Raw genomic sequence first — 27043 nt, 5'->3', positions numbered from 1 at the left:
AAATAGGAAACTGATAGCCATTTCTAACTTTGGGCGACTAATCAATAATCATGCTAATTAATCAATAATTATGACTAAACGGTAACTTTTACAGCTTGGCATACGGCAGAAATGGATTCAGCACTAAAAAATCATATAGAAACAACAGATAAAGTGCTTTTCCTCAAAAATGCCTACCATGTTTTTTTCTAAGGGGCTTTTTCAATTTTCGGTCCTGACTAATAGAACATTTATTACATTTACTACATTTTAAATATTTCTTTCAATATAGTTTTTTCATTTTTCCAGTGAGTCAAATGTCACAGGTAGAGTAAACACACACACACACACACACACACACACACACACACACACACACCAGCCATAACATCAGCTCCAGCTGTCCAGTCTAATGCAGCTCAGCTCAGCAGCTCTGCCATGAATTCTACCTTTTAACAAAGTTTCTAATGTTCAGTTTATTCTTGACATTGTGGCGAGTGTGTCACTTTATAATTCTGTTTATTACTGAGGCTGTAGTTTGGCCCTGTGCTGGACTGCATTATACTGAGAGGACAGGTTCATCAGTCACACTGACTCTCTGGAATATCTTGCAGAAACACACGATGCCGTATTAGTGTCGTTGTAGGAAGAAAAAAAAATACGGAGCCGGGGAGGGGGGTGATATTAGCTTTTTGAAAAAGTTACTCATCTGCCAGACAGTTTTTATTGTAGCAGCGTGTTATTTTTCATTTTATTTTTTATTGCAGCCTGCTGGGCTTTTGGTTACCGCCAGCGCCGTGCATTTTCCACCAGCTGATGATTTTTCCCACCTGCTGATAGCACCTTCACCACCAGCCAGTCCATACCGCAACATGCAGCCTGCAAACCAATCATCACTTGCCCAGCTGTCAAACTGACCAATAAAACAGTCGGTAATGAGACTTAATTTTCTTGGAAACAACTTTCATTTTACTCTGATTGGATGATTATCAGCATCAAGAGAGCGGGTCGAGCCTTGTGTCGTGTTTCTGTAGAGTAAACCACATGTATAATGTTATCAGTGGCTGTGCTCCTAAATATTTGTGCTCACATCTAGAAATGGTTAATACCCTACATAATCACAACACCAGGCCCAGCATCCGCTCCTGTAAACTTCCCAGAATAGGAAATGCAGCTTCAAGTCGTTTTTTCTATACAGGAATTCTGTTATGGAACAGCTTGCCACTGCCCCACAAATTACTAAAACTAAAACAGTTTTTAGAAATCAGGAGAAGGATTTTATATGGGATAGACTTACAGACTTTTAGAGAACATTTTGTCATCTCTCTTTATTTTTACAGTACGTCCTTTTTTGATTTGATTTAATGAATGTTATGTCTTCAGATGATGAGATGGTGTGTGTGTGTGTTTACGTGTGCAGAGGTTGTGTCCTGCTAAATGTTGTCTTATGTGTTTACATCTATAAAGGACCATATTAGAAATAAGTGCATGCACTTTTACATGTCATCCTTTGGATTTGTTTTAACTCTATCCATAAATAAATCAGATCAAATCAAACCCAAAGAAAAGGGCACACATTAGCTGTGTCCCAATTCAGGGTCTGCATCCTTCAAGGTCTGCATTTGTAGGCCAGTTATGTCCCAGCACTGCTCAAAGGCCTGTCCCAATCCATCCAAAGTCGAAGGATCCTTCAAATTCGCACTTCAAATGCGTACTCCTCTTCAGCCGTTGGTAGCCGATTCGGAGGATGCACCGCGACTATCCTTCTCGGGCTCCTGTATCCCAAAATGCTTTGCGTGCTGCTGCTCAGTTGAAAAAAGTCAACTGAAATGGCGACGGCGGCATCTAAATTCAGATTTCACTATTATAAAATATTTGGTTTTTACTCATTTGAACATCCAACGCCATACATGTTAAACCAAAACCCTTTTCTTTACTGTTTTGTCTTGTCTGACGGAAAGAAACGTTATCTTTCTGTGTCCGGAGTTTGTTGTCATGGTAACGGCGGTTACGCGACCAGGAAATACTCAGAAGGCTAGACCGTCCCGTTTGGTTGACGGGGAGGACACGTCGTCCGAAGACTTCGAAGGATGCGAACCCTGAATTGGGACACAGCTATTGTTCATTTATTTATCCATTCATGGAGGGCCACTTTCCGCTCAGGGGCCCCTTGGCACGTGCCCAGATCGCCCGTATGGTAGATCTGGTCCAGCTCAGGAGTCAGAGCTCATGAGTCTCCCCCCTCCAGCCGACACAGAGACACTGAGGAGTCACACTTGAACATGAACTCAAAGCCGAACGCGGGGTACAGAGGCTCGGTGAACGTGGAGCTGAAGGTGTGGATGTGGATCAGCGTGCCGGACGAGACTCTGTAGAAGGACAGAGATCCGGCGGGCCAGTCCAGATACACCGCCACTCGGTCGGCGTCAAAGTAGCGCAGGGTGTGTATGTCCCGCGTCCTGTCGTTGTGAAAGGCAGAGTAAGTGTCACTGGAGCAGACCAGACTCCACGACCTGTCGTTCAGTCCCAGGAAGCAGTCGTCGCTCTCTCTTGTCCTCCCCCTGTAGGCCGCCGCCACATGAACCCATCCCACCCTCTCCACCTCCCAGTAGCAGCGGCCGGTCATGCCGTTTCTACACAGAATCTGCTTCCAGTTGTCAAACCTCTCGGGGTGATCGGGATACGGCTGCTTCTCCGTCACCAGCGTCGCCTTCCTGTTGTCCTCAGACAGGATCAGCTTCCTGTAGGCGGTGTTCGGGTCCAGCGTGACCTCACAGGCATCTGATGGAGAGCACAGACAGTTTCTAATCTGACAGACGCGGCCCAGTTCACTATTTGTTTGATTCAGTACGGTCGATTATCTTGGACGGCACCTTAGGGCCAATGCAGGGAGAGAGAAAAAATTACAGACACAGCGAGGGGGGGACTGTTCTGGTGGGGAAAAAAAAAAATCATTTTCAAGATTAAAGTCAAAATTTTGAGTGAAATCTAGTTGCTCTCCTCCTGTGGGATCCAGTCTGAAGGAAATCCTGCTGGTCTGAGTCCAGAACCCCAATCTCCTCCTCAGCATCTGGACTCTGAAGAGACGTTGCTGTGACTTCGGCCGATTCAGAAGAAAACAATCTGCTGATTCTGGGCTCAGATCAGCAGGATCTCCTTGTTCCTGAATCCCATGTCAAAGTAGAATCTGCTGAGGGGATCAGCTGCAGGCCTGAGACACGACCAGCAGGGGGCAGCACATGTGGAGCCACGGACAAAAAATAAGAAACTATTTTCCCAAGTTTCTCATAAGTCACAGACTTCTCTGGCTAACTATCCCCCCCCCCCAACAATGGCACTAATATGTTGTAGTATTAATTAACAAAGTTTGATAACAGAAATAGAAATGGATGTAAGCTATGGGTTCCCGGTCACTGACGTAGGAAAAAAAAAATCTTCTTTCATCAGTGAGAACTGTATCTATGAAACAATGTTAACTCGAGGATGTAGAAAACCAGGAGAATGTAAGGAAATATGGAATAATTTTAAGAAGTATGGGGGGGCGGGGGGTGTTGAACTGATTGCTTATCAGTCAGAATCAGAATAAAAAAAGAATCCAATCAAAAACACTTTATTGATCTGCGAGGGGAATCTGGGTCAGCTGCAGCTGCTCAGATTCTCAAGAGAAGAATTAAATTATAAGAAACAGAAAAAGAAATAAATATTAAAGTATGTGCTGTAGAAATTTGTAGTATATTAATAGTACTTGGGCATAAATTGTAGTTGTAAAAAAAGTATGTGCATTCTGTCTAAATAAATAAATGAATGTATAAGCTTATGGGGGAAATGAAAAAAAAAGAAGAACCCAAGGACAATTTGTACAACTATGTATTTGTAAGTGTGTATATGCGCTGTATGTGGGTATGACTGAGTATGTAGGTGTAGGTATGTTTATAGGTTTGTACATGTGGGTGGATATATGTATCAATATATGTCTATGTATCGTAATTTTTAAAAAATGCAACAGCTGATAATTCTGAGTAGATGTGGAATGCACACTTACACTTCCTCAGACCTGATTTCAGCCAGCGCAGCCCACCGTGGTCCACACTGAAACGACATCAGAGCAACACTGAACAGGACTGCAGCAGAACTGGGGACACGTCTGTCTGCCTAACCTGCAACAAACCACTCATCTTTTTCTTTTGACTCTCGAAACCATCTGGCCGCGCCCAAACTGTTAGACTGGAAGCCCCAGAAGGTAGAAAGTACTTAAGTAAAGGTTATGTATAGAGTACATTCAGACAACAAACAAAGGACACAGAGTTATAGATATGAACCAATGAAAAGTTAGTGGCCCAAGAATGCCATTGAATAAAAATGTGTCATTGGCCTGGTTTTAAAGACAGAGATGGAGGGAGCACATCTGATGTCTAATGGCAACTGGTTCCACAGTGAGCGCAGAGGCTCTGTCAGCTGTTAGCTTGAGTCGTGACCGTGGGACGAACAAGAAAGACTAGTTGTCAGATCTCAGACACCTAGAACACCTAGTAACGTCGGGTCAGACCATCAAGGACCTTGATTGCAATCAGCAAGATTTTAAATTGAAACCATTAGGTAATGAACTGAGGTACGAGCTAATGGCATAACTTTGGGATCTAACGTTCGTGCATGCGCAGACATTCCCGTGTGTCGTTGTAATACCTAGGCGAGGCAAAACGTGACACGGTTCTCTCTGGTGGGCCGACGAGTCTATTACGCGCTTTGGCAAGATATCGGGTTGACCCAAGATGCAGATTAGGGATGCACCGATCTGATATTAGCATTGGATATCGGCACCTATATCAACATTTTACCTGGATCGGGTATTTGTAAAAGCAGCCGATCTGTAAGACCGATCCCAGTATGCCGCATGCCACGAGAGTTGATTGAGATGAGTTGCAAACATAAGCAACACGGAGCAAACGAAAGGGTCTGCGATATGGAGGTATTTCACCCTTAGCACACCAACTAGTTCAACACCAGTTTGCAATGTATATAAAATGATTGTTGCCAGGGGTGGTGGTCGCATTGCCAGATATAATACCACACATTTAATCAAGCACCTCCAGAAACACCACGCGAAGGAGCACGAGGAGTTCCAGCAGCTGAACAGATCAAAGGGAGCCGCCACTGCTGTTGAGGTTGGTGGCTTCTTAAATCAACAATGACATCGGATCAGTATCTGGTATCAACCAATACGCAAGGCCCCAGCATCGGTATCGGCATCGGAACTGAAAAAGTCAGATCGGTGCACCCCTAATTCAGATGGACCAATCAGCCTCACCCTAAAGTTTGTTGTTGAAGCAACAGCCAGCATCGCTTGTTTTTTATTTTTTATTTTTTTGGCCTCTCTGCTTTATTGGACAGTGACAGTAGAGAGAGCCAGGTGGGACGGGGCAGAGAGAGGGTGACATGCAGCAAAGGACCCAGGCCGGAATCAAAAGCTGCTGCAACAATGACTGGCCTTGATGGTATGTGGTATGCACTCTACCAGGTGAAGCCTGAAAATGCATGTTTTAAAAGACGATCTTGCAATCTGAAAGCCTGTGAGATTCAGCTGGTTTGTGAGGCTTGAGGCTGCCATGACTCCATGTTCCTGAATACAACTGCAAAATGTCCACCAATGATGTCTTTGTTACTGCCTGCTCTTATCTGGACAAGAGAGATCCACACATTCCTGCCTGCATTGGTTTGGTCTTCCATGAATGTTGTCAGAGGACTGTTGGAGTATTGGATGCTTGGTTGGTTTCTTCTTTTTTTCCTACATCACCAAAGGAGCTGGGTGGTAGATAGGACTCTTCCGAAATTATTCCCCGGCTAACTGAACTGCATCACTCCTGTAACCTTGCAAACAACTCCTCTAAATTCTGCCAGTGCAGTTGGTAGACAGACGTATCTCATAATGTGAAAACCTGCAAGATTCTCAAGGGTACGCTGCCAGACAGATGCTGTCAGCTCTCATTAACACACTGGCTCTGCATGGCAGCGAGCCTCTCCATACCTGAGCTTGTCCAGTCTCCAGGTTGGATCCTCCAGTCCAGCAGAGAGCAGCTTCACTCCTGAGTCTCCTGGATGATTGTAGCTCAGGTCCAGCTCTCTCAGATGGGAGGGGTTGGAGCTCAGAGCTGAGGCCAGAGCAGCACAGCCCTCCTCTGTGACCAGACAGCCTGACAGCCTGGAAACACACAAATTGCATGATGTGTAGTTGCTATTATTTATTTATTGCTCAGATCGCTTTCACCTGGTAATGGTTGTCTGGACACAGGAAAATTGTAAGTTTAAAAACTTCCTGCAATGCGTAGGAATACATTCATTGATGTAAAGCAGTATTAAATGGTCATGTGTTAAACAGATTAAGAAATCCTGACCTGAGAGCCTCCAGTCTGCAGTGTGGACTCTCCAGTCCATCAGAGAGCAGCTTCACTCCTGAATCCTGCAGGTCATTGTTGCTCAGGTCCAGCTCTCTCAGACTAGAGGACTGGGAGCTGAGAACTGAGGCCAGAGCTGCACAGCTTCTTTCTGACAGATTACACACACTCAGCCTGAAGAGGAATTGGTGATGGAGAGAAATAATAACTTTTAAGACCACTTTATAAACATAAGCTGTCAACAGTGATACAAAGTTAAAAGTTGCAGTGAAACATTATATACCAGCATTATAATGTATTTGTACTTTTTTGGTCATTTCATGACAAACTAATGCTTCCATGTGTGCCCAGTCATCACATAGCTGGCCCATTATAATAGCCACGCCAGGTTAACTGGCAGTTTATTATTAGCACTAGGCGGTCTTGATTTGTATTTTTGTTTTTAGTATTTTGGTTAATAAAAAAAAAACAACTAAACTGAATCCTGACCTGAGAGCCTCCAGTCTGCAGTGTGGACTCTCCAGTCCGGCAGAGAGCATCTTCACTCCTGAATCCTGCAGATCATTGTTACTCAGGTCCAGCTCTCTCAGACTGGAGGAGCTGAGAACTGAGGCCAGAGCTTCACAGCTTCTCTCTGAGAGTTTACACCAACTCAACCTAAAGAAGAGATAGAGATGAAGACAACTTTGCTTGATGTTTGATGTTTGCTTGATCTTGGGCTGTTTGAGCAGTTTTGCATTCTCATTTTTTATGTCCCCTGATGCTGATAATGTGGGCGGCAAGAGGAGAGAGTGAGAAAACTGTCTAGGACATCATGCCACTTGCTGGCCGTTGTAGATATTCGGTCATAAGCATGAGTTTGCAAAAAAAAAAAAAAAGCATAATAAAACGAAGTGTGAGCAAACTGCTCTTTAGTGAGCTGAACATGTTCATGCAAATGTCTCTATGACAGAAAAACTGTAAGAGGGTGTAAAATGATAAAGTGCTCAGTCATGAGTAACAGTATTAGTGTGTCACCTTGCAAGTAAACTAATGAAGAGTGAATTTAAATTGCCACAACAAAGACAAAAGCAGAACACAGACATAAGGAACAATATGAAAATGGACTGTTATGACAAATACCATCATTAAATGAATTTAGTTCACCTTAGCGTCTTCAGTTGACAGATTGGACTCCCCAGTCCATGAGAGAGCAGCTTCACTCCTGAATCCTGCAGCTGGTTGTTACTCAGGTCCAGCTCTCTCAGACTAGAGGACTGGGAGCTGAGAACTGAGGCCAGAGCTGCACAGCCTTTCTCTGAGATGTTACAGCCACTCAGCCTGAAGAGGAATTATTTAGACAAGCTAAATAAAACAAGTTCTTGATTTTTTTTTTCCAAATTTGTCCTCTGTGAAAACATATTTAATACAGTTGATATGCACAATTATCTACCTACAGAGACATACTAGAGGCTTCGACCACTGGCAGCATCCTCTGAAGAGCCTCCTCTGAAGCAGAGTATTTTGTGAGGTCGAAGACTTTCAGCTCTTCCTCCGATGTCAGTAAGATGAAGACCAGAGCTGACCACTGAGAAGCAGAGAGTCTGGCTGTGGAGAGACTTCCTGATCTCAGATACTTTTGGATCTCGTCCACTAGAGAATGGTCATTCAGCTCATTCAGACAGTGGAACAGGTTGATGCTTCTGTCTGGAGAGGGATTCTCACTGATCTTCTCCTTGATGTACTTGATTGTTGGCCAGTTGGTCTGTGGTCTTGTCCGTTTCAGTAACTGTTGTAGACGAGTCTGATTGTTCTCCAGTGAAAGGCCCAGGAGGAATCGGAGGAACAAGTCCAGGCGTCCATCTGGACTCTCCAAGGCCCTGTCAATGGCAACCCTGTGGACTTCTGTTGTAGATATTTTGCTGAAAAGCATTTGCACACTTTTGAAACTTAGTTGCTGTTCAGCCATGACACTCTTGTTTCTGTTATGTAGTGACAGGACCACATAAACAGCAGCCAGAAACTCCTGAATGGACAGATGGATGAAGCTAAACACCTTATCCTTATCTTTGTCCTTCTTCCACCCATATTCCTCTTTAAAGATCTGCGTGAATACTCCTGAGTGCATTGAGGCTTCATTAAAATTAATGCCACTTTTTTTTAGGTCTTCACCATAGAATATAAGGTTGCCTTCCTCCAGCTGGTGAAAAGCCAGTTTTGCAAGTGACTTGATGCTCTGAATGCTCTTTTCAGTGCCATACTTCTCCTTTGTGTGATTGATCTGAAACACCAGGAACTCTGCGTACATCTCAGTCAGGGTCTTGGGCAGGTCTCCTCCCTCACTGGTTTTCAACATGTCCTCCAGAACTGTAGCAGTGATCCAGCAGAAGACTGGGATGTGGCACATGATGTGGAGGCTTCGTGACGTCTTGATGTGGGAGATGATTCTGCTGGCCTGCTCCTCATCTCTGAATCTCTTTCTGAAGTATTCATCCTTCTGTGGGTCAGTGAAGCCTCTCACCTCTGTAAAGATGTCAGCACACTCCGGAGGGATCTGATTGGCTGCTGCGGGTCGTGTGGTTATCCAGAGGCGAGCAGAGGGAAGCAGTTTCCCCTTGATGAGGTTTGTCACCAGCACTTCTACTCTGGTTGGCTCTGTCACATCAACATAAGATTCTTCATCAGCAGTGAAGTCTAGCTGAAGGCGGCTCTCATCCAGACCGTCCAACACAAACAGGAGCTTGAATTTGCTCTTGTCATAGTTGGAGTTTCCAGATGTCTGTATTGTTGTGAAGATGTAATTAAGAGCCTCCTCCTGGATGTCGATGGTTTCCCTGATGCATCTGTGAATGAGCTCTGCAAAACGAAACCTTTTTCCCCTCAGTAAGTTTAGCTGGCGGAAGGTGAAGGGGAATGCAAGATGCACATCTTGATTGGCTCTTCCTTCAGCCCAGTCCAGGATGAACTTGTACACAAGGAAGGTTTTGCCAATTCCTGCAATGCCATTGGTCAGCACCATTCTTATGGGTGTGCATTTTCCAGAAGGGTGTTTGAAGATGTCACTGGGTTTGATTGGCTTCTCTGTGTCCGTTGACTTTCCTGATGCCATCTCAATCTGCCTGACCTCGTGCTGCTGGTTGATGTGTACAACTCCCCCATCTGTGACGTAGAGGTCTGTGTAGATGTCATCCAAAAGCTGCTTATTTTTTCTCTCTGACATACCTTCTTGTATGCACATAAACCTGTCCTGGAGGTTAGACTGAAGCATACTTTGGAACGATGTGATTGGCTGTGGAGCCTTTGGTGTAGGCACCAGCAAATCTGTGTAGAACAAAATGATATACATTGAAAAAAGGTCCAGGCCGATGTTTGTACCAGGCAACCTCCCCCCCCCAACCTTTAACAATGGAGACCACAGCCAGTGTGGAAAAAATACCTGCACAACCACTGAAGCAGCTCCACTTGAGCAGCTGGGGGTTCAGTGCCTTGCTCAAGGTTATACTGACAATTGCGATTAAATTGGAGGGAAGTACTAATTCACTTTTCCAAGTAATGGTGAGTTCTGAGATTTGACCTGTTGATCCTCGAATAAACCCAACTCTGCATCTCTTACCCAAAGAAATTGATGCTTCCAGGCATTTACTTGGTTGCCTCTGGGTATTAGCTGGTTTCAGTCTTATTTAACTGGAAGACAGTTTTTTTTTTTTGTTTTTTTGTTTTTTTTTTTATCAGGTTGTGTGCTTACATTTCAGAAACTCATGGTATTGATTATGTTATTCCTCAAGGACGAATTTTGGGACCAATTGTTTTCATTCTATAAGCTCCCACTGGGAAACATTATTAACCATCTCCATGTCAATTACCCTTTTTTTTTTTTTTTGCTGATGACATATAATTGTACATCTCTGTTCCACCAAATGACACAAATGCAATGAATACTCTTATTTCCTGTCTCTCTGACATTAATGTATGGTTGTGTAAAAACTTTATAACTAAATTAGGAAAAAACAGAGATTCCTTTCATAGGACCCAAAACCGCAAGTGAAAATCTGCACCCAGTGCTTGGCGGTCTTAGCAAGCAGATTAAAACACACATCACAAGTTTGGGAGTGATTTTTAGACTCAGATTTAAATTTTCATTTTCATTGTAACAGGGTCATTAAAACAACCTTCTTTCATCTTAGGAATATCACCGAAGTCAGACCTTTTTTTTTTTTTTTTTTTTTAACTCAGAAAGATGCTGAAATGCTCATTCATGCTTTTATTACTGGTGGTTTAGACTGATGTAATGCACTCTTTACAGGATTACGTAAAAAGTCTATAAGAAAACTGCAGATACTCCAGAACTCAGCGGCTAGAATTTTGACTAAATCAATAAAAATGGATCCACAGCAGAAGACCCTGCGCTGGCTCCCTGTATCTTTTAGAACTGATTTTATTTATTTTACTTGTTTTTAAGATTTAAATGACCAGGCTCCTCCAAACATCTGAGATTTTATTTCATTTTATGTTCCAGCCAGATCCCTGAGGTCCTCCGCAGCTTATCTGTTAGATGTTTTATGTATCCCAAAAAAAACCTGGTGAGGCTGCCCTCTGTTTTTAAACTGCGGAACAAACCGCCTCTGGATATCAGAATGACAAGATTGCTTGGTATTTTTAAAAGGAAACTAAAGACCTGTCTTTTTAATCTGGCTTTTATTGTGGAGTAATGTTACAGCCTTAGTTTTTCAGTCTAATCATCTGGTTTTCATATTTAATTCTATACTCATTTATTTGTTTTTAACATTTCATAGTTTCTTCTTATTGTGATTTTTAGTCTAACATTTTTTTTTATTGTTTTCTGTTGGGTTTTTTCTGTGTTCTTTTAATCTTGCAGTGTGAGGAACTTTGAGCTGCTATATAAATAAAGTTGAGTTGAGTTCCATGAGCTGTGATATCAAGTGAAAGAAAAGGATCCCCCAAAACGTTCATCATTTTAACAGCCACATTGAATGGACAGTGCCAGTCGACCATAACTTACCTTCAGCCTGGCTGCTGTCTGGGATGAGGTGAGGAAGAGGAGCAGCCTGTGACTGAAGGGCGGACTCTGAAGTCTCCCCAAAGCCGCTGACATCTCCTGAGGGACAAAGACAAACGCCACCACAGCTTGAATTTAGATTTAATGAGTTTAACACCCACTCTGCATCCCGCTGCTCCCCCCCCCTCATGCTCGAGCAGTAGGACCTGGAACATTTTTTGACTCATGGTGCAGTTTTGAGCACTGATTTGGCAAAACAAAGCGTTCTGTTATCCACTGCACTGTTACCACGACACGTCTCGTGTGTGACGTGTGACATCTCGCTCTCAGGTCATGTTTTACTGCTCATTATTTCACTGATTCATTCATTCAGTCATGGTTTTATTTTGTTCTCCTCACTCAGATACTTCACCTCTTGCACGCTGTGATTATGTAGTCATGCCCCGGCTGGATTCACCTGTGTCTCATTAACCTTTTCGCCACCTCAGTGACAGATTTTGCGTCAAGCGTTCCAGCGTCATTGACCAAGCCTTGTATAATATCTTCTAGTGTTTTTCGGACCTCTGCTGGTTTCCCTGGACTTTGCATAAGCCTACTCCTTTTGTTGAGTCGTCACTTAATGTATGTCGCATACAGGTGTGGTGTCATTACTCAAGTTGAGTGAGAAGGAAAAAAAACGAATTAATGCTCATTGATTACAGAATTGACCTGCTGCTACTTAGTCTAGCTTCACATAGCGAATTACTATTAAAATTAGCAAGATAGGTGCTCTGATGGAGAAATAATGGTGTGCGCTTTGTATGACTTTTGCAAGGTGTTGGACTCTGGATTAGAAAAGTGACATTCTGAAAGCCTAAAATGCAGACTATACACTCTGGATTAGGTCGAAGAATGCACGTGTTAGTGATTAGATGAGATTATAGACACCGAGCTTTCTTCACATTCTGTTCAATCAGAGCAACCATGCCACTGTTAAACAATACGTCAGCTACAACTGGGAAAAACTGTCGAAAGAATCAAGATACGGAAAATCTGACGCTGACGCTGAATATCTCAAGATCTGCGAGGAACATAAACCAAAAAAATCCTGAGGACGTTTCTGGATCTTTCACAGCTGTTTTGATGTAATTCAGCACAAATTTCAACCACATTGACAACCCATCACTCAAATAACTGACGGCCATATCAGAGCAATCCACTAGTTCCATGAATTGTACTTTCCATGAAGTATAATTGATATTATACTGATATTGTGACATAAACTGCATTATCATTTGCAATTGTGCATATGGTAATATGGTCATGTGACAGAACGGTTGTCTTTTCTGGTTTCAAAGGCTGTATTATGTGTAAAGGGATGATGTTTTCTGAACTTAGTAGAATGACTGTCAAAAATACTGTCGATATTAAGGTATTCAGTCAAAGATACTGGGACATTTGATTTTGTCTGTATTGCCTAGCTCTAGTATGACCACTTCTTGGTTATATCTCCTATCCAATAATAAAATCAGACAGTTCATTTTGACTAACCTGTGTCTCCTGACCTGATGCTTGACAAATTCTGCACCAGATCGTTCCTGTTGATCTTCATTAAAACCTTCTTGGTCACCTCCAGGCAGTGTTGGTTGTAGGTCTGCACCATCTGGTCCACGGTGTCCGGCCTGTCTGCCCTCTCCAGGCGGCTCTTTGGGATGGCTGGGAGGCCTTCCAGGCTGTCTGTCTGCTGCAAGAACCACTGGAAGATCTTGAGGTCATCGTCCCCCAGATCATTCAGGGTTTCCAGGAGGAGCTCCTTAACCGTCATTGTTGCTCCCTGCTAAAAGAGGATGTGTTAAACTCGAAGGGCAATTATACGCTTTTCCATCCACGGCCACATCCATCAGCTCCTCCTGGGGGATCCCAAGGTGTCCCAGGCCAGCCGGGAGACATAATCCCCCTGACGTGTCCTGGGTCTGCCCCGGGGTCTCCTCCCAGTTGGTGGTGCCCAGAACAACTCAACAAGGAGGCACCCAGGAGGCATCCTAACCGCCTCATCTGCACAACCTTATCGCGGTGGAGGGCGTTGCGGGCCCCGGTGACCCTGGGAGCCATGCTGTCCGGAGCAAAGGGCTCCTGCTAGGATCTCCCAAAGCGGAGAGGTCTGAGGTCTGAGGTCTGAGGTGAGTCCCTATGAACATCCAACCAACATTATAGTTCAAAACCTCAAGCACCTTTCAATCTATTATTCCAGACCACGGGCCAGGAACCTGGGGCCATATTTGACAAACCGTGACGGCTTATTAGGCCGAACTTATGAGAACATGTCCCCCTAGGGGTACATCAGAGTACTGCAGGGGGTACCTGAGATTTTTTAAAAACAAATTTAAAAAATATCAGTCATGCATTATTGCTAAAATAATGAGCCTATGCTGTAATAAATTCAGTAAAACTGTAAATGTTAGTGTGATAAAGCACATTTGATATTTGGGTTTCCTGAAGGTGTGTGTGTGTGTGTGTGTGTGTGGTTTCGAGGACGTTTGTTCGCTCTGAGCGGGAAGACGAGACCAAACAAATCCAGAAAGTGGATCATTGGTTGAAGCTGGAAACAAGGAGGAAGAAGAGAAGAAGAAGCAGAAACAGGAACAAGAGAATCTGCTCAGCATCAGGATGTTGGAGCTGCACTGACCCTCTGACCACAGGAGGGTTTCTGCCCTTTTTTTTGGCACTGCTCAGGGCGTACTTGACTGAAACAAAATTATTTCAAGGGGAAGCACTATTGAAAAAACATTTGAGAAGCACAGGCCCATCACACACACACACACACACACACACACACACACACACACACACACTGTTTCACAATAATGGACGTCAGACATAGGGAACTAAAAGTCACCATTGCAGCATTTTTCAACATAACATAATTTCAACATAATATTAAAGCTTTGCTTCATCTGAAAAGGAAAAGACATTTTTACTCACAACAGTCTTTTCCTTTTAAGTTTCATCACTGCTGATATTTTTCATCGGACGCTCTTGGTGTTGGAATTTTGTTGGAATTTATTCAACGCATCGTAGCGGGATTTCTTCTTCCGGATGACATTCAATTTCAAATAAATAAATAAATATTACATAAATATTATAGACATGCAGTCATCTTCAGAGCTCAAATCTAAAACACAGTTAAAAAAAAAAAAAAAACTCTCCAACTCTCATCAGCTTGTTTCCAGAATTTTCCTGAGTCAAGGCTCATTTTCTTGATCCTTTAGTGTCTGATCTGCCTGATTCTGCCTTGTGTCAACACATTTATCCCTTTTTATACCAAACAACAAGTGGGATTATCTCACCCCACTGGCAGGGTAGGAAGTAGGCGACTTCTGCCCCTGAGCTGCATGGGGAACATGTTGATTTGTTTTACACTTCGCTTCACATGTATCCTCGCTGTCACACCAGTTCTGAGATTTCCTCACATTTGACTAACGAAATCTGTTTCATCAGTCTTGTGTCAGGCTGCTGCTTCACTCAGCCAGCAATAACAACACACAGGAAACTATTTTCTAGAACATTTTCGTTTTGGCCCCAAAGTCACAATTTTGTCGCACAGAAATGTATAAGAAACATATCCTTACCTGGTGAACTGGTGAAAGGGACCTTCCTCCTCCATCTGCAGAGGAACACAGTCCGGCAGGCGTTGTTGTTTTTCCTCCTCGGTCAGTGCCGGCCGAGCTCTTCGTTCATCTGTTCACTTCACGGTGGAGAAACAGCGGGCTGGCATCAGACCTGTGGCCAGAAAACACCGGAGACCTCAGACGTGTCAGGTTTCATGCAAGACATTCACACATGGGGAAGTGTGCTTTCAAGAGTCTGTGTTCCCGCCTGCAGGGGGCGACGTCGAGGCCATTATGTAAATGAACATTAAAAAATCTCATGTACCCCCTTGCAGTAGGCTACCTACCTGAAACTGACATCATTTTACAGCCATGGATTTCAGCTCAGCGCACAATTCTGTCTTCCTGCAATATTGACAGGAACAGTCCAGTTACTGATCAATATCTGGAATCAAATGGACTGATCAGTTTATAGCTTTTAGCCCCACTGACGGCCACATGCTCAGCTTTGTGGCCCTGCAGGCTTTGGTCTCACTGTGTGTCCACTCAATGGAGCTGCACAAATGTCCCAAATGTCCCAAATATCTGATCACGTAAAACTCGCCAGTAAAATAAAATAAATGTGTGTCTCTAAACACTTTAGAGCACGGTGAAGTGTGAAGTGATGGTTTGATGAAAAATATTGTCATGTATTCATGACTGAGAGACGCTGCTGCCACAAGATTAAGCGAAAGACAGCAGGAAGTAGGAAGTCCTCCTAAAAGAGCCAAGCTTGGAATGGATTGGAACAGATGATATGTAAATGATGTGCTCATTCAACTGGCCATTAATGAAGGAGCTAACTGTTGTAGACTGTAAAGTGGAGGCCTGATAGATAGATTAAAAAAAAAAAAAAAAAAAAAAAAATCAGAAAAAAGACAAAAAAATCTATGCTTAAATATATATATCTACTAAAATAGATATCTATAGAATATCTATGGACTTTTCAGCTTTCCTGTAGCCTGCGTATGATTTAATATAGCTGCAAAATATTTATAGAATATGTATATTTGGAACAGCATCGCTTATAATATAATTTCCAAAAATAATTCAACTAATGAGTATATATAGAATATATATTGATTATATAATTGGATTAAATCAAACAGTATTTAACATGGAAAGGGATCCGCCTCCGCCAGTTGTGTCATGTCTGACACGCTGACGTTTTTTGTTTAGTTTGTAAAATCTGATTCCAGGTCGGAGGTTTCCAGCACGGACAGCGCCCCCCTGCTATGGACAAAAAAAAAAAAAAAAAAAAAAAAGATAAAGAAAAAGAAAAAAAGAAAAGAAAACTAATTATTTTTCCGAGTTTTTTCTTTTAAATTTGACATTTTTTAATCTCAGAATGTTTGAGCTTTTTTCTCGCAATTTCGTGACTTCATAATCGCAGAATTATTTGTTTTTTCTTCTCATAAATTTGTGAGTTTTTTTCTCGTGAATTTGCCACATTATTCTCAGAATATTAGAGGGTTTTTTTTGTTTTTGTTTTTTTTTTTTTGCTGTTTTTTTTTTTAAAATTCATTAATTAATTTATTTTTTGTAAATTATCACTTTAATCTCAGAAATTCCGTGTTTTTTTCCGAATATTACCGCCCACCTTCAGGCTCCAGAGTTATTTTCCTCTCCACTACTTCCTGTCGAACAGGCAGGGACTTGATGAAGTTTTTTTTTTTTCTCCAAGCGGCAGGAGCTGACAGCCATGTTGGTTTCCGTGTCGCTCGAAAGCAGCCGGCGGACCTGCAGGCGACCGGAGGGACGGAGCTCCTGACCTCCTGAGCTCCTGAGGTCAGCAGGTCAGGAGGTCAGGTCTTACCATAATAATTTTGCTCAAACCTGATGAAGGTGTCGCGGAGTCGGTGTCCTCCGTCCTGTAGGAGTCCAGCTCCGTCCGACAGGTGCGGCTCTGCTCCAAAGGTCACTTTTTTTTCTTTTTTTTTTTTTTTAATTGCAGGACTGTAATGGCAGCAGAGGAGGTGTGGAACCCCTGCAGGCTGTAAGTCTGTGCGATGGCAGATCACAGGAAAACATATTCCTGAGGCGGGGGAGGAGGAGGCGCTAATATTCAGAGAAAAAAATGCAGATATTCTCTTAGATTAACGCGGTAAATGTACAAGAAAAAAATCACATGAGAGAAATTTGAAAATGTTTGGTCAAAGAACGTCATCGTTTCAATTTGTTGAATTTGGTTCTTGGTTCCTTGACCACTCGTAAATTTACGACTTTAATATCAGAATTTTTTCTCAAAATATTACATTACATTAAAATGTGACGGAGGAGGAAGTGGCTTCACTCTCCTCCAGAGGCTGATTGACAGGTATTGATTGATTTCTTGACTGGCTGATGACAGATGGAAAGTGCCAGAAAAAAAAAAAGTTTTTTTTTTTTTTTTTTTTTTTTTTTTTTTTATAAAGGTCCGTGGATGAGATGCGGACCAGAAGACAAAGCAATATGTAGCCTACACACACACACACACACACACACTGTTTCACAATAATGGAAGTCAGACAGTGTGTGTGCAAAAGTGCAGACACTACTGATCTCTAGTATAAAAAAAAATAAATAAATAAATAAAAATGAAGCCACCGTTTTTTTATTACAGAGACCTTAAAACAATACAACACATTACAATCTCATATAAAACGATATAATATAGTATAAAATCCAAATCTTTAATCTCTAGCTATGTCAGTGGTTGAAGTTTTAACGTTGGAAGGATTTCCTGTTTATGATCGAGTCTGTCAGCGAAGAGTTTATTATTAACTGATGAGCGGACAGGTGAGTCAGCACACACACAACAAAACACCTGCAGCTCGCGCCAGCACAGCAGCATCAAGACACGCAGGTGTCTATCGGTTAAAGGGGTTGGTTTATGGAATAAACTAGACCAAGACTTAAAAATGTGTACAACTATCACAAAATTTAAAAAGATGTACAAAAATAAGCTATTAAATAAATATAAAACATTATGATTACGTTTACGAATATATATGTATGGGTGGGTGTGGGAGTATATGCATATGTGATGTGTGTTTATGTGTACTTGTGTGCAGGTGGTTTATGATTATGATTGGGTATGTACCCGTCCAGTCCATCTGTGGCCTACTAGCCACAGATTGTGGTGAGGCACTGTGGTTGATGTCCCTGGGAGTGAAGCCATGCTCTGGTTGATAGGCCATGTAGTAGGGTGCGGCATGTGAATGTTGCATTGTGCAAAACCTGACTCCCTTCCTTTTGTTAATCCTTCCTTTTTGTTAATTTTGTTTTGTTAATCCAATGTTGATTTATTTAAAATTATTACTATTATGCACAAACTTTTTCCCTCAATTTGTTTTCAGTATATGTATACAGTGTTTTAAAACTGCGACATTGTTTCTGTTTTTAAATACCATAGTTTCCTTGTAAAAAGGGTAGGCAAAATAAGCTTTGGCTTCAGCCTATACCTTTTCGGTACCACTATAATTAGTGGACTAGACTGCAAACTATGTATTTTTTTTTTTTTTTTTTTTTTTTAAATTGACCGAAATTAAAAAAAAAAAAAAAAACCACACAAAAAAAAATAAACACCTGGGATAGGTTTCCTTCTAAACGTGGCACAAAAAGGTGAGCCTGCCACCCAGTGGGCAAAAAAAGGAATTACAACAAATGAGACTAGCTCAGCTGACTGAACCATCTCGGACATTTTATTGATTGCGATTATGATTTTGTGTGCTTGTTTTTTTTTTCCATCTTGTGCGGACAGTGCATTTTAAATCACTTTACTTTATTTAAATGATTTTAGTTTATTTAAAATATTTTATTTTATCTTATGTTTTATCATATTGTGTACTTCACCTTTTTTATTCTGCTTCTGTTGTGTTATCTAGTTGTTTTATCTTGTTGTGCAGCACTTTGGAAAACCTTGTGTTTCTTAAAATCGTGCCATATAAATAAAGTGGATTGGATTGGATTGGATTGATTGTTTTTTGAGTTGCTGTTGTTTTAAAGTTAAGAACAATCGAGCAAATTTGAGAACTTTTAATTTCCCAAATAGCGGTAGACTAGTGTTTTTCTTTTATTAAGTATTTTCTTAGTAAGAGGGTAAAGAAAAGATAAGAAAAATATATTTTTTTTCTTTTTTTCTTAAGACTAAAATGAAGAGGGAAATGGCTATGCCTTATGGAAATGCTACCTAGGGCTGAACAATATACTGTCATCATATTGTTATCTAGATATAAACATGTAAGATATTTTATTTTTTTGAAGATGGCTGTTTTCATTCTTGTCACACTTAACGCGTTGCTGAGGTGTTGTGTCGAAGCAGAGGCTGCAGCAAAATGTTTGATTTGAATTATTTTCATTTATTTATTTTATGTGCAGCCTCAGTGGCTGGTCTGTTCTGATCAGCCTTTCTTTGGCCCCTGTTCCTTGGGGATCGTTTGCTGGCACTGACTACAAATGGCCTGTTCCTCTTATTTCTTCTTTCCTCATATGTCTTTATCTTTGTCTTCCCCATCGATGGCTTTGGCCCCCAGCGCTCCAGCAGTTCCCGCCGCCGCAGCTCCGGCCGCAGCTCCGGCCCCCGCCACGGCAGCCGAGGCTGCCGCCGACAGACCCACCGCTCCTGAGGGGAGAGACACCAAGAACCAGGCGTTAAAAACCACCGTAGAAAGCAGTGATTCTCAAGTGGGAGAACACGTACCCCTAGGGGTATGTTGGAGTACTGCAGGGGGTACATGAGACATTTAAAAAAAATAATAAAAAAATATCAGATACATTCATGATACATACATATCATGAGATACATTTCAAAAATTATATATATTTATATATACACATATACATACACACACACACACACACACACACACACACACTATATTACCAAAAGTATTCGCTCACCTGCCTTTACTCATACTATGAACTGAAGTGCCATCCCATTCCTAACCCATAGAGTTCAATATGATGTCGGTCCACCTTTTGCAGCTATTACAGCTTCAACTCTTCTGGGAAGACTGTCCACAAGGTTGAGGAGAGTGTTTATAGGAATTTTTGACCATTCTTCCAAAAGCGCATTGGTGAGGTCACACACTGATGTTGGTCGAGAAGGCCTGGCTCTCAGTCTCCGCTCTAATTCATCCCAAAGGTGTTCTATCGGGTTCAGGTCAGGACTCTGTGCAGGCCAGTCAAGTTCATCCACACCAGACTCTGTCATCCATGTCTTTATGGACCTTGCTTTGTGCACTGGTGCACAGTCATGTTGGAAGAGGAAGGGGCCCGCTCCAAACTGTTCCCACAAGGTTGGGAGCATGGAATTGTCCAAAATGTTTTGGTATCCTGAAGCATTCAAAGTTCCTTTCACTGGAACTAAGGGGCCAAGCCCAGCTCCTGAAAAACAACCCCACACCATAATTCCTCCTCCACCAAATTTCACAGTCGGCACAATGCAGTCTGAAATGTACCGTTCTCCTGGCAACCTCCAAACCCAGACTCGTCCATCAGATTGCCAGATGGAAAAGCGTGATTCATCACTCCAGAGAACGCGTCTCCACAGCTCTAGAGGCCAGTGGCGGCGTGCTTTACACCATTGCATCCGACGCTTTGCATTGCACTTGGTGATGTGTGGCTTGGCTGCAGCTGCTCGGCCATGGAAACCCATTCCATGAAGCTCTCTGCGTACTGTACTTGGGCTAATCTGAAGGTCACATGAAGTTTGTAGCTCTGTAGCAATTGACAGTGCAGAAAGTCGGCGACCTCTTTGCACTATGCGCTTCAGCATCCGCTGACCCCTCTCCGTCACTTTACGTGGCCTACCACTTCGTGGCTGAGTTGCTGTTGTTCCCAAATGCTTCCATTTTGTTATAATAGAGCTGACAGTTGACTGTGGAATATTTAGGAGCGAGGAAATTTCACGACTGGATTTGTTGCACAGGTGGCATCCTATGACAGTTCCACGCTGGAATTCACTGAGCTCCTGAGAGCGGCCCATTCTTTCACAAATGTCTTGTTTCACAGTCTGCATGCCTGAGTGCTTGATTTTATACACCTGTGGCCAGGCCAAGTGATTAGGACACCTGATTCTGATCATTTGAATGGGTGAGCGAATACTTTTGGTAATATAGTGTATATATATATACACACTACTCACAAAAAGTTAGGGATATTTGGCTTTTGGGTGAAATTTATGTAAAATGTAAAAGTTCACGCTACAGTGATATTATATCATGAAAGTAGGGCATTTAAGTAGAACATAGTAGACATATTCTGGTGGAAGATTTTCAAGATTAAACTCAAAATTTTGAGGGAAATCTAGTCTTTCTCCTCCTGTGGGATCCAGTCAGAAGGAAATCCTGCTGGTTTGAGTCCAGAATCCCAACCTCCTCCTCAGCATCTGGACTCGTCGAAGAGACGTTGCTGTGACTTGGGCCGATTCAGAAGAAAACAATCTGCTGATTCTGGGCGTTTACGTTTACCTACCTGCAGACTGGAGAATCGCCACCAGGCTCCCCGCCGCCACCCCTCCACCACTGGCTATGGCTGCTGATGACATCATGCTGGCAGCAAGTGAGCCGGCAGCAATCCCAGCGGTGGTGAATCCGATTCCGGCCAGGACGAACGGAGCGGCCACGACGGCGCCGACTGAGAACAGAGATCAGAGACCGAGTGAACAGAGATTAGAGACGGAGTGTACAGAGATTAGAGACAGAGTGAACAGATATTAGAGACGGAGTGAACAGAGATTAGAGACGGAGTAAACAGATTAGAGACGGCGTGAATAGAGATTAGAGACGGCGTGAACAGAGATTAGACACGGCTGGTAACCTGACGAAGTGGCTTCTTTAGGGTTCCCGCACCTTTTCATGAACGAAATACCAAAACTCTTCCACGACTTCTCCCCATGACCCCACCCTAACCATCACGACAAACCCTTTTCTTAACATCACGACAAACCCTTTTCTTAACCCTAACCGTGACGACAAACCCTTTTCTTAACATCACGACAAACCCTTTTCTTAACCCTAACCGTGACGACAAACCCTTTTCTTAACCCTAACCATCACGACAAACCCTTTTCTTATCACGACAAACCCTTTTCTTAACCCTAACCGTGACGACAAACCCTTTTCTTAACTGTAACCATCACCACAAACCCTTTTCTTAACATCACGACAAACCCTTTTCTTAACCCTAACCGTCACGACAAACTCTTTTCTTAACCCTAACCGTCACCACAAACCCTTTTCTTTTCTTAACCCTAACCATCACCACAAACCCTTTTCTTTTCTTAACTGTTAACCATCACAACAAACCCTTTTCTTTACCGTAGCCATCACCACAAACCCTTTTCTTAACTGTTAACCATCACAACAAACCCTTTTCTTAACTATTAACCATCACCACAAACCCTTTTCTTAACTGTTAACCATCACCACAAACCCTTTTCTTAACTATTAACCATCACCACAAACCCTTTTCTTAACTGTTAACCATCACCACAAACCCTTTTCTTAACTGTTAACCATCACAACAAACCCTTTTCTTTACTGTAGCCATCACCACAAACCCTTTTCTTAACTGTTAACCATCACCACAAACCCTTTTCTTAACTATTAACCATCACCACAAACCCTTTTCTTAACTGTTAACCATCACCACAAACCCTTTTCTTAACCCTAACCATCACGATAAACCCTTTTCTTAACCCTAACCATCACCACAAACCCTTTTCTTAACTGTTAACCATCACCACAAACCCTTTTCTTAACTATTAACCATCACGATAAACCCTTTTCTTAACCCTAACCATCACCACAAACCCTTTTCTTAACTGTTAACCATCACCACAAACCCTTTTCTTAACTATTAACCATCACCACAAACCCTTTTCTTAACCCTAACCATCACAACAAACCCCTTTCTTTACCGTAGCCATCACCACAAACCCTTTTCTTAACCCTAACCATCACCACAAACCCTTTTCTTAACCCTAACCATCACCACAAACCCTTTTCTTACAGTTTTTTTTCAAATGGCTTTACCTTCTCTGTCACCTCAGATGGTATCAAAACAGTAAATACACAGGCCTAATGAGAGGTGCTCTTCCCAAAATAACACTTTGTGTTTAATATGGCAAAACATTTCAAACGTGCAGCAAAAGCACATTTTGTCACAACTTGCAGTCAACCGAGTTAATCCAGCCACTCACTCACTTGATACTCAACACCAAAATGCAACACACCCTTTTCAGTCTGAGCAGGTTTGACCTCACTTTCTCCTGTGTATTGCAGTCATATTTTGGACAATTTACATATTGTAAATCAATAGCAAAAGCCAATATTTCCCTCAAACAACTCAACTTATGCCCAAATAAGTAGATTCCTTCAGTCAGCGCCATGGAAATGACACATGTGAGAGGTGAAAAATGTGTGAATCCAATGGAAAAGGTGTGAACACATTTGGAAAAGAAAACTAATGCTGTGGTTTTTTGTTTGTTTGTTTTACAGTTTTTCTCAATTATTAAAACACTAAACCCTATTGTCTGAACCAAATGCTCCATTGCCTGAACCCACTGACTGAATCAGTCACTCTTTTGGCAAAACCATAAGCACGTTTCACCTGTTTAGACACAACTTACCAACACATTTTCATTGTGATGCACCTGTGTTGCATCATGGTGAGCACAGGTGGCAAAAGTCAAACACAAGTAAAGCACTGGTGCCACTGGTTGAACACAACAACTCAAAACTGATCACACTTGTGGCTCATGATGTGAGGGAACATATAGAAGCCAGTTCAGAGAGCACTGCTGTGTGAGGCCCTACAATGGATAGAAATCTGAGAGGAGGAGTTTGAGTGAGAGGAGGTGGAGGAGGTGGACCCAGTACGGAGAAATGATGCTGTGGCTGAGTAATGCACTTCTCATTTGTATATTTTTGTACTTTATTTTTACGTAGGCTTACTGTATACAAGTGCTAAATGCACAAGATTTCTGTTTGTTTTTGTACTGCAAGTGCTACGTGTAAAGATTTGTTTTTTTTTTTTTTTTTTAACTGTGTGTACAAGTGCTAAATGCACAGGTTTTTTGTTTTGCAACATGCATTTAGCCTACAGTGAACAATAAACATTTATTTCTACAGCTTCATGTCCTGAGCATTGTGTTTTCTATTTTTCTATGTAGTGTTTAGTGACTGCTCAGTAGTGTTTTTAATTTTGATGGACTCGGGGCACAATTTGACAACACAGTTCAGTTTAGAGCACAGATTAAACTGTTTTGAGGTGAAAGTTTGGTTTTGCAAGAGGAGTCTGAGGTTTTGTGAATGGAGCTTGAAAATTGGGTTTTGTGTTCACAGTTTGGAGAAAAGGAGAGCAACTTTCGAGAAATGTGTCTTAGCAATCGAGAAAAACTGTAATAGACAGTAAGCAGCAAAATTTGGCAAAATCAGTAAAGTGCTTTAAAGTGATGTGATGAAGTTTGTGGCTGTTTAGGGTGCTGAGCAGTTATCTCACCTCCTCCAACCAGCGCTCCTCCCACTGTTGCTGCTGCAATTATTATCTTCTCTGTTGGAAGGAAAAGAGAGAAATGAAGTGAATTGTAAATGTATGAGAAAAACACTCAAAAATTCTGAGATTATGAAGTCACAGCTACAGGGGAAAAAAACTCAAAGTATACTTTTTCTTTTACTTTTTTCCAGGTAATTTTAGCGCAGAATCACAATCCTCTCACCCACATCTGGACTGAAGAGACATTGCTGGGACTCGGGCCAATTCAGAAGAAAACTTTTGAACATTTGCAATTTTTTTATCATAAATGTACGCTTTACAATCTCAGAGGATTTCTGTTTTTCCCCTCACAAATTATTGACTATGTAATCTTAGAATTTTTAGTTTTTTTCCCTCATCAATTTACCACTTTTATGAGAATATTCGAGTTTTTTCTTGTAAATTTAACGACTTTAATCTTGGACGTTTGCCTCGCTTTCCCCGGAACGCAATTTTTGACGGTAATCAAGGGCGTAGGTTTGATTTGGACATTTGTGGGGACATGAAAGCACTTCAAGGGGGTTTTTTGCATTCATGACTGCCATTTCACGTCATGTAGAGCTGATCAAATGATCAAGCAAACAATCATAATCAGGAAAAAAAAAAAAAAAAAACTATTCAGGGATCGACATTAATGTTTATAATGCATATCTGAATATTTTTACTGACTACAAGTATTTAATAATTCTGTAATGTTGTAAGTTAAAGGCAACTAAAGAAAAACAAGCAGGCAATTTAACAGAGTTCTCATCTTCATTCTAGTGCAACTGTGCGTCATCCTGTACATCAACAATATCATACATAAACATAAATAAAATATAATATAATAAATGTTTGACACTAAATAACTAAATACAAACAGATTAGTGTCAATTGCCTTGCTCTTATCTGAAAGAGCCAAACACATGCCTACACTGGTCTGTATCTCTACTACCTGTCACCTGACAAAAATGTACTGATGCATGACGTATGAACCAGGTGATTTCACTGATTAGCTCCTCCTTTCTGATACAAGGTGAGGTGATCAGTGAAGTCACCTGGTGGAGGTCTTGGTTGGAATGAAAACCTGCAGCCTCTCGGCCCTCCATGGCACATGATTGGTGACCCCTGATTTAGAACCTGGTTATAGTCTAGATATATAAAAACTTCTAGAGTAGAGTTTCACAATTATGTGTAATTTATTCCACATCTGTATGGATGTATAAAATAACATGGACATTTGTAATCTGAGGTTTAACTGTATTTTCCTCAAAGACTTTCTTTGTTGGTGTTTTTCAAACAGTTGCTGCCTCTCAACACACAAACCCTCTCACCCCGCAGCATGACTCACTTCTTTGCTCTTTGCGGTTATAGTAAGCGGTCAGGGCGCCGACCATCTCCGTGTAGCTGTCGGTCGGCCCCGGCAGGCTGCGGAGGATCCGCCGCCCCTCCTCGCCGAGGTGGGCGAGCAGCCGGGCCGCCCTCTGCTCCTCCGGGCACGACTCTTCGTCCAGGCGCCTCTCGAACTCGGAGATCCAGTCGCTCCAGGGGACCGGAGGTTTCCCCGGTTTCTCCAGGAAGAAAGACGAAGCGGAAGGAGCTGCTCCCATGGCTCGGTTCTGCTGGGATAGTCGTCCAGGTGCTGCTCGGTTCTGCTGGGATAGTCGTCCAAATGGGGCTCTCCGTCCACCTGACACCACCTGTCTGTACGCGTCCCTGTGGCTCCGGCGGCTTTATCCAGTCCGAGCTGACCAATCAGGAGTCGCTGTAGCAGCACGTGTCCCCAGTCTCTTGAGTTTCGGTTTCTCAGTAATAAAGGAGAAAGGAGGAGAGACGCCGACTTCACCTCCTTTCTGTAGGAGCGCCTTACTTTCGGTTTCCATTCTTGTCTGTGGTCATTTCACTGTGATACCTGCCGTGTGTTGTGGGCTTTTCTATAATGTATCTACACATCCGGTTCCTTTTACTGGGCACCCAGGTTTATCTTTTTCATATCGTGCTGCTCTGCTCCAAAGGTCACTTTTTTTTTTTTTTTGGCTGCAGAGGAGGTGAGGAGCCCCTGCAGGCTGCAAGTCTGTGCGATGGCAGATCACAGGAAAACATATTCCTGAGGCGGGGGAGGAGGAGGCGCTAATATTCAGAGAAAAAAAAAACGCAGATATTCTCTTAGATTAACGCGGTAAATGTACAAGGAAAAAAAAATCACTGTTATGAGAGAAATTTGAAAATGTTTGGTCAAAGAACGTCATCATTTCAATTTGTTGAATTTGGTTCTTGGTTCCTTGACCACTCGTAAATTTAGGCTACGACTTTAATATCAGAAATTTTTCTCAAAATATTACATTAGGCCTACATTAAAATGTGACGGAGGAGGAAGAGGCTTCACTCTCCTCCAGAGGCTGATTGACAGGTAGGCTATTGATTGATTTCTTGACTGGCTGATGGCAGATGGAAAGTGCCAGAAAAAAAAAAAAGTTTTTTTTTTTTTTTTTATAAAGGTCCGTGGATGAGATGCGGACCAGAAGACAAAGCAATATGTAGCCTACACACACACA

The 27043-nt window shown here is 42.2% G+C and overlaps 2 protein-coding genes across 2 annotated transcripts; both read right to left on the bottom strand.

The window, feature by feature from the left end:
• Positions 1 to 2206: 2206 nt before the first annotated feature.
• LOC115363717 (NACHT, LRR and PYD domains-containing protein 12-like) lies at positions 2207 to 13455 on the bottom strand. Its single transcript, XM_030057986.1, has 10 exons — positions 13306 to 13455; positions 12895 to 13177; positions 11368 to 11463; positions 7805 to 9668; positions 7515 to 7688; positions 6858 to 7025; positions 6369 to 6542; positions 6002 to 6175; positions 4022 to 4068; positions 2207 to 2760 (listed from the first exon to the last, which is right to left on the bottom strand). The coding sequence occupies exons 1-10, from the start codon at positions 13453 to 13455 to the stop codon at positions 2207 to 2209; spliced, it is 3684 nt and encodes a 1227-aa protein (XP_029913846.1).
• Positions 13456 to 19311: 5856 nt separating this feature from the next.
• Positions 19312 to 26202, bottom strand: LOC115363554 (interferon alpha-inducible protein 27-like protein 2B). The gene is made up of 4 exons (XM_030057824.1): positions 25840 to 26202; positions 24477 to 24527; positions 21447 to 21608; positions 19312 to 19593 (listed from the first exon to the last, which is right to left on the bottom strand). Exons 1-4 carry the CDS (start codon positions 26096 to 26098, stop codon positions 19457 to 19459), a joined length of 609 nt encoding a protein of 202 aa, XP_029913684.1. The 5' UTR covers positions 26099 to 26202; the 3' UTR covers positions 19312 to 19456.
• Between the last annotated feature and the right edge of the window lie 841 nt (positions 26203 to 27043).

Source organism: Myripristis murdjan, chromosome 8 (genome assembly GCF_902150065.1).
Source record: "Myripristis murdjan chromosome 8, fMyrMur1.1, whole genome shotgun sequence".
Lineage (NCBI taxonomy): Eukaryota > Metazoa > Chordata > Actinopteri > Holocentriformes > Holocentridae > Myripristis > Myripristis murdjan.
This window is presented reverse-complemented; position numbering and strand designations above follow the sequence as displayed.

Coding starts and splice junctions, on each gene's coding strand:
- LOC115363717 (XM_030057986.1), bottom strand. CDS start 13,455: ATGGCTCCCAGGGTCACCGGGGCCCGCAACGCCCTCCACCGCGATAAG. Junction 9,669..11,367: donor AGACAGCAGCCAGGCTGAAG/GTAAGTTATGGT, acceptor TGTTCTACACAG/ATTTGCTGGTGCCTACACCA. Junction 7,026..7,514: donor TGTCAACTGAAGACGCTAAG/GTGAACTAAATT, acceptor TCTCTTCTTTAG/GTTGAGTTGGTGTAAACTCT.
- LOC115363554 (XM_030057824.1), bottom strand. CDS start 26,098: ATGGGAGCAGCTCCTTCCGCTTCGTCTTTCTTCCTGGAGAAACCGGGG. Junction 21,609..24,476: donor AGGAGCGCTGGTTGGAGGAG/GTGAGATAACTG, acceptor CTCTGTTCTCAG/TCGGCGCCGTCGTGGCCGCT. Junction 19,594..21,446: donor GGCGATTCTCCAGTCTGCAG/GTAGGTAAACGT, acceptor CTCTCCCCTCAG/GAGCGGTGGGTCTGTCGGCG.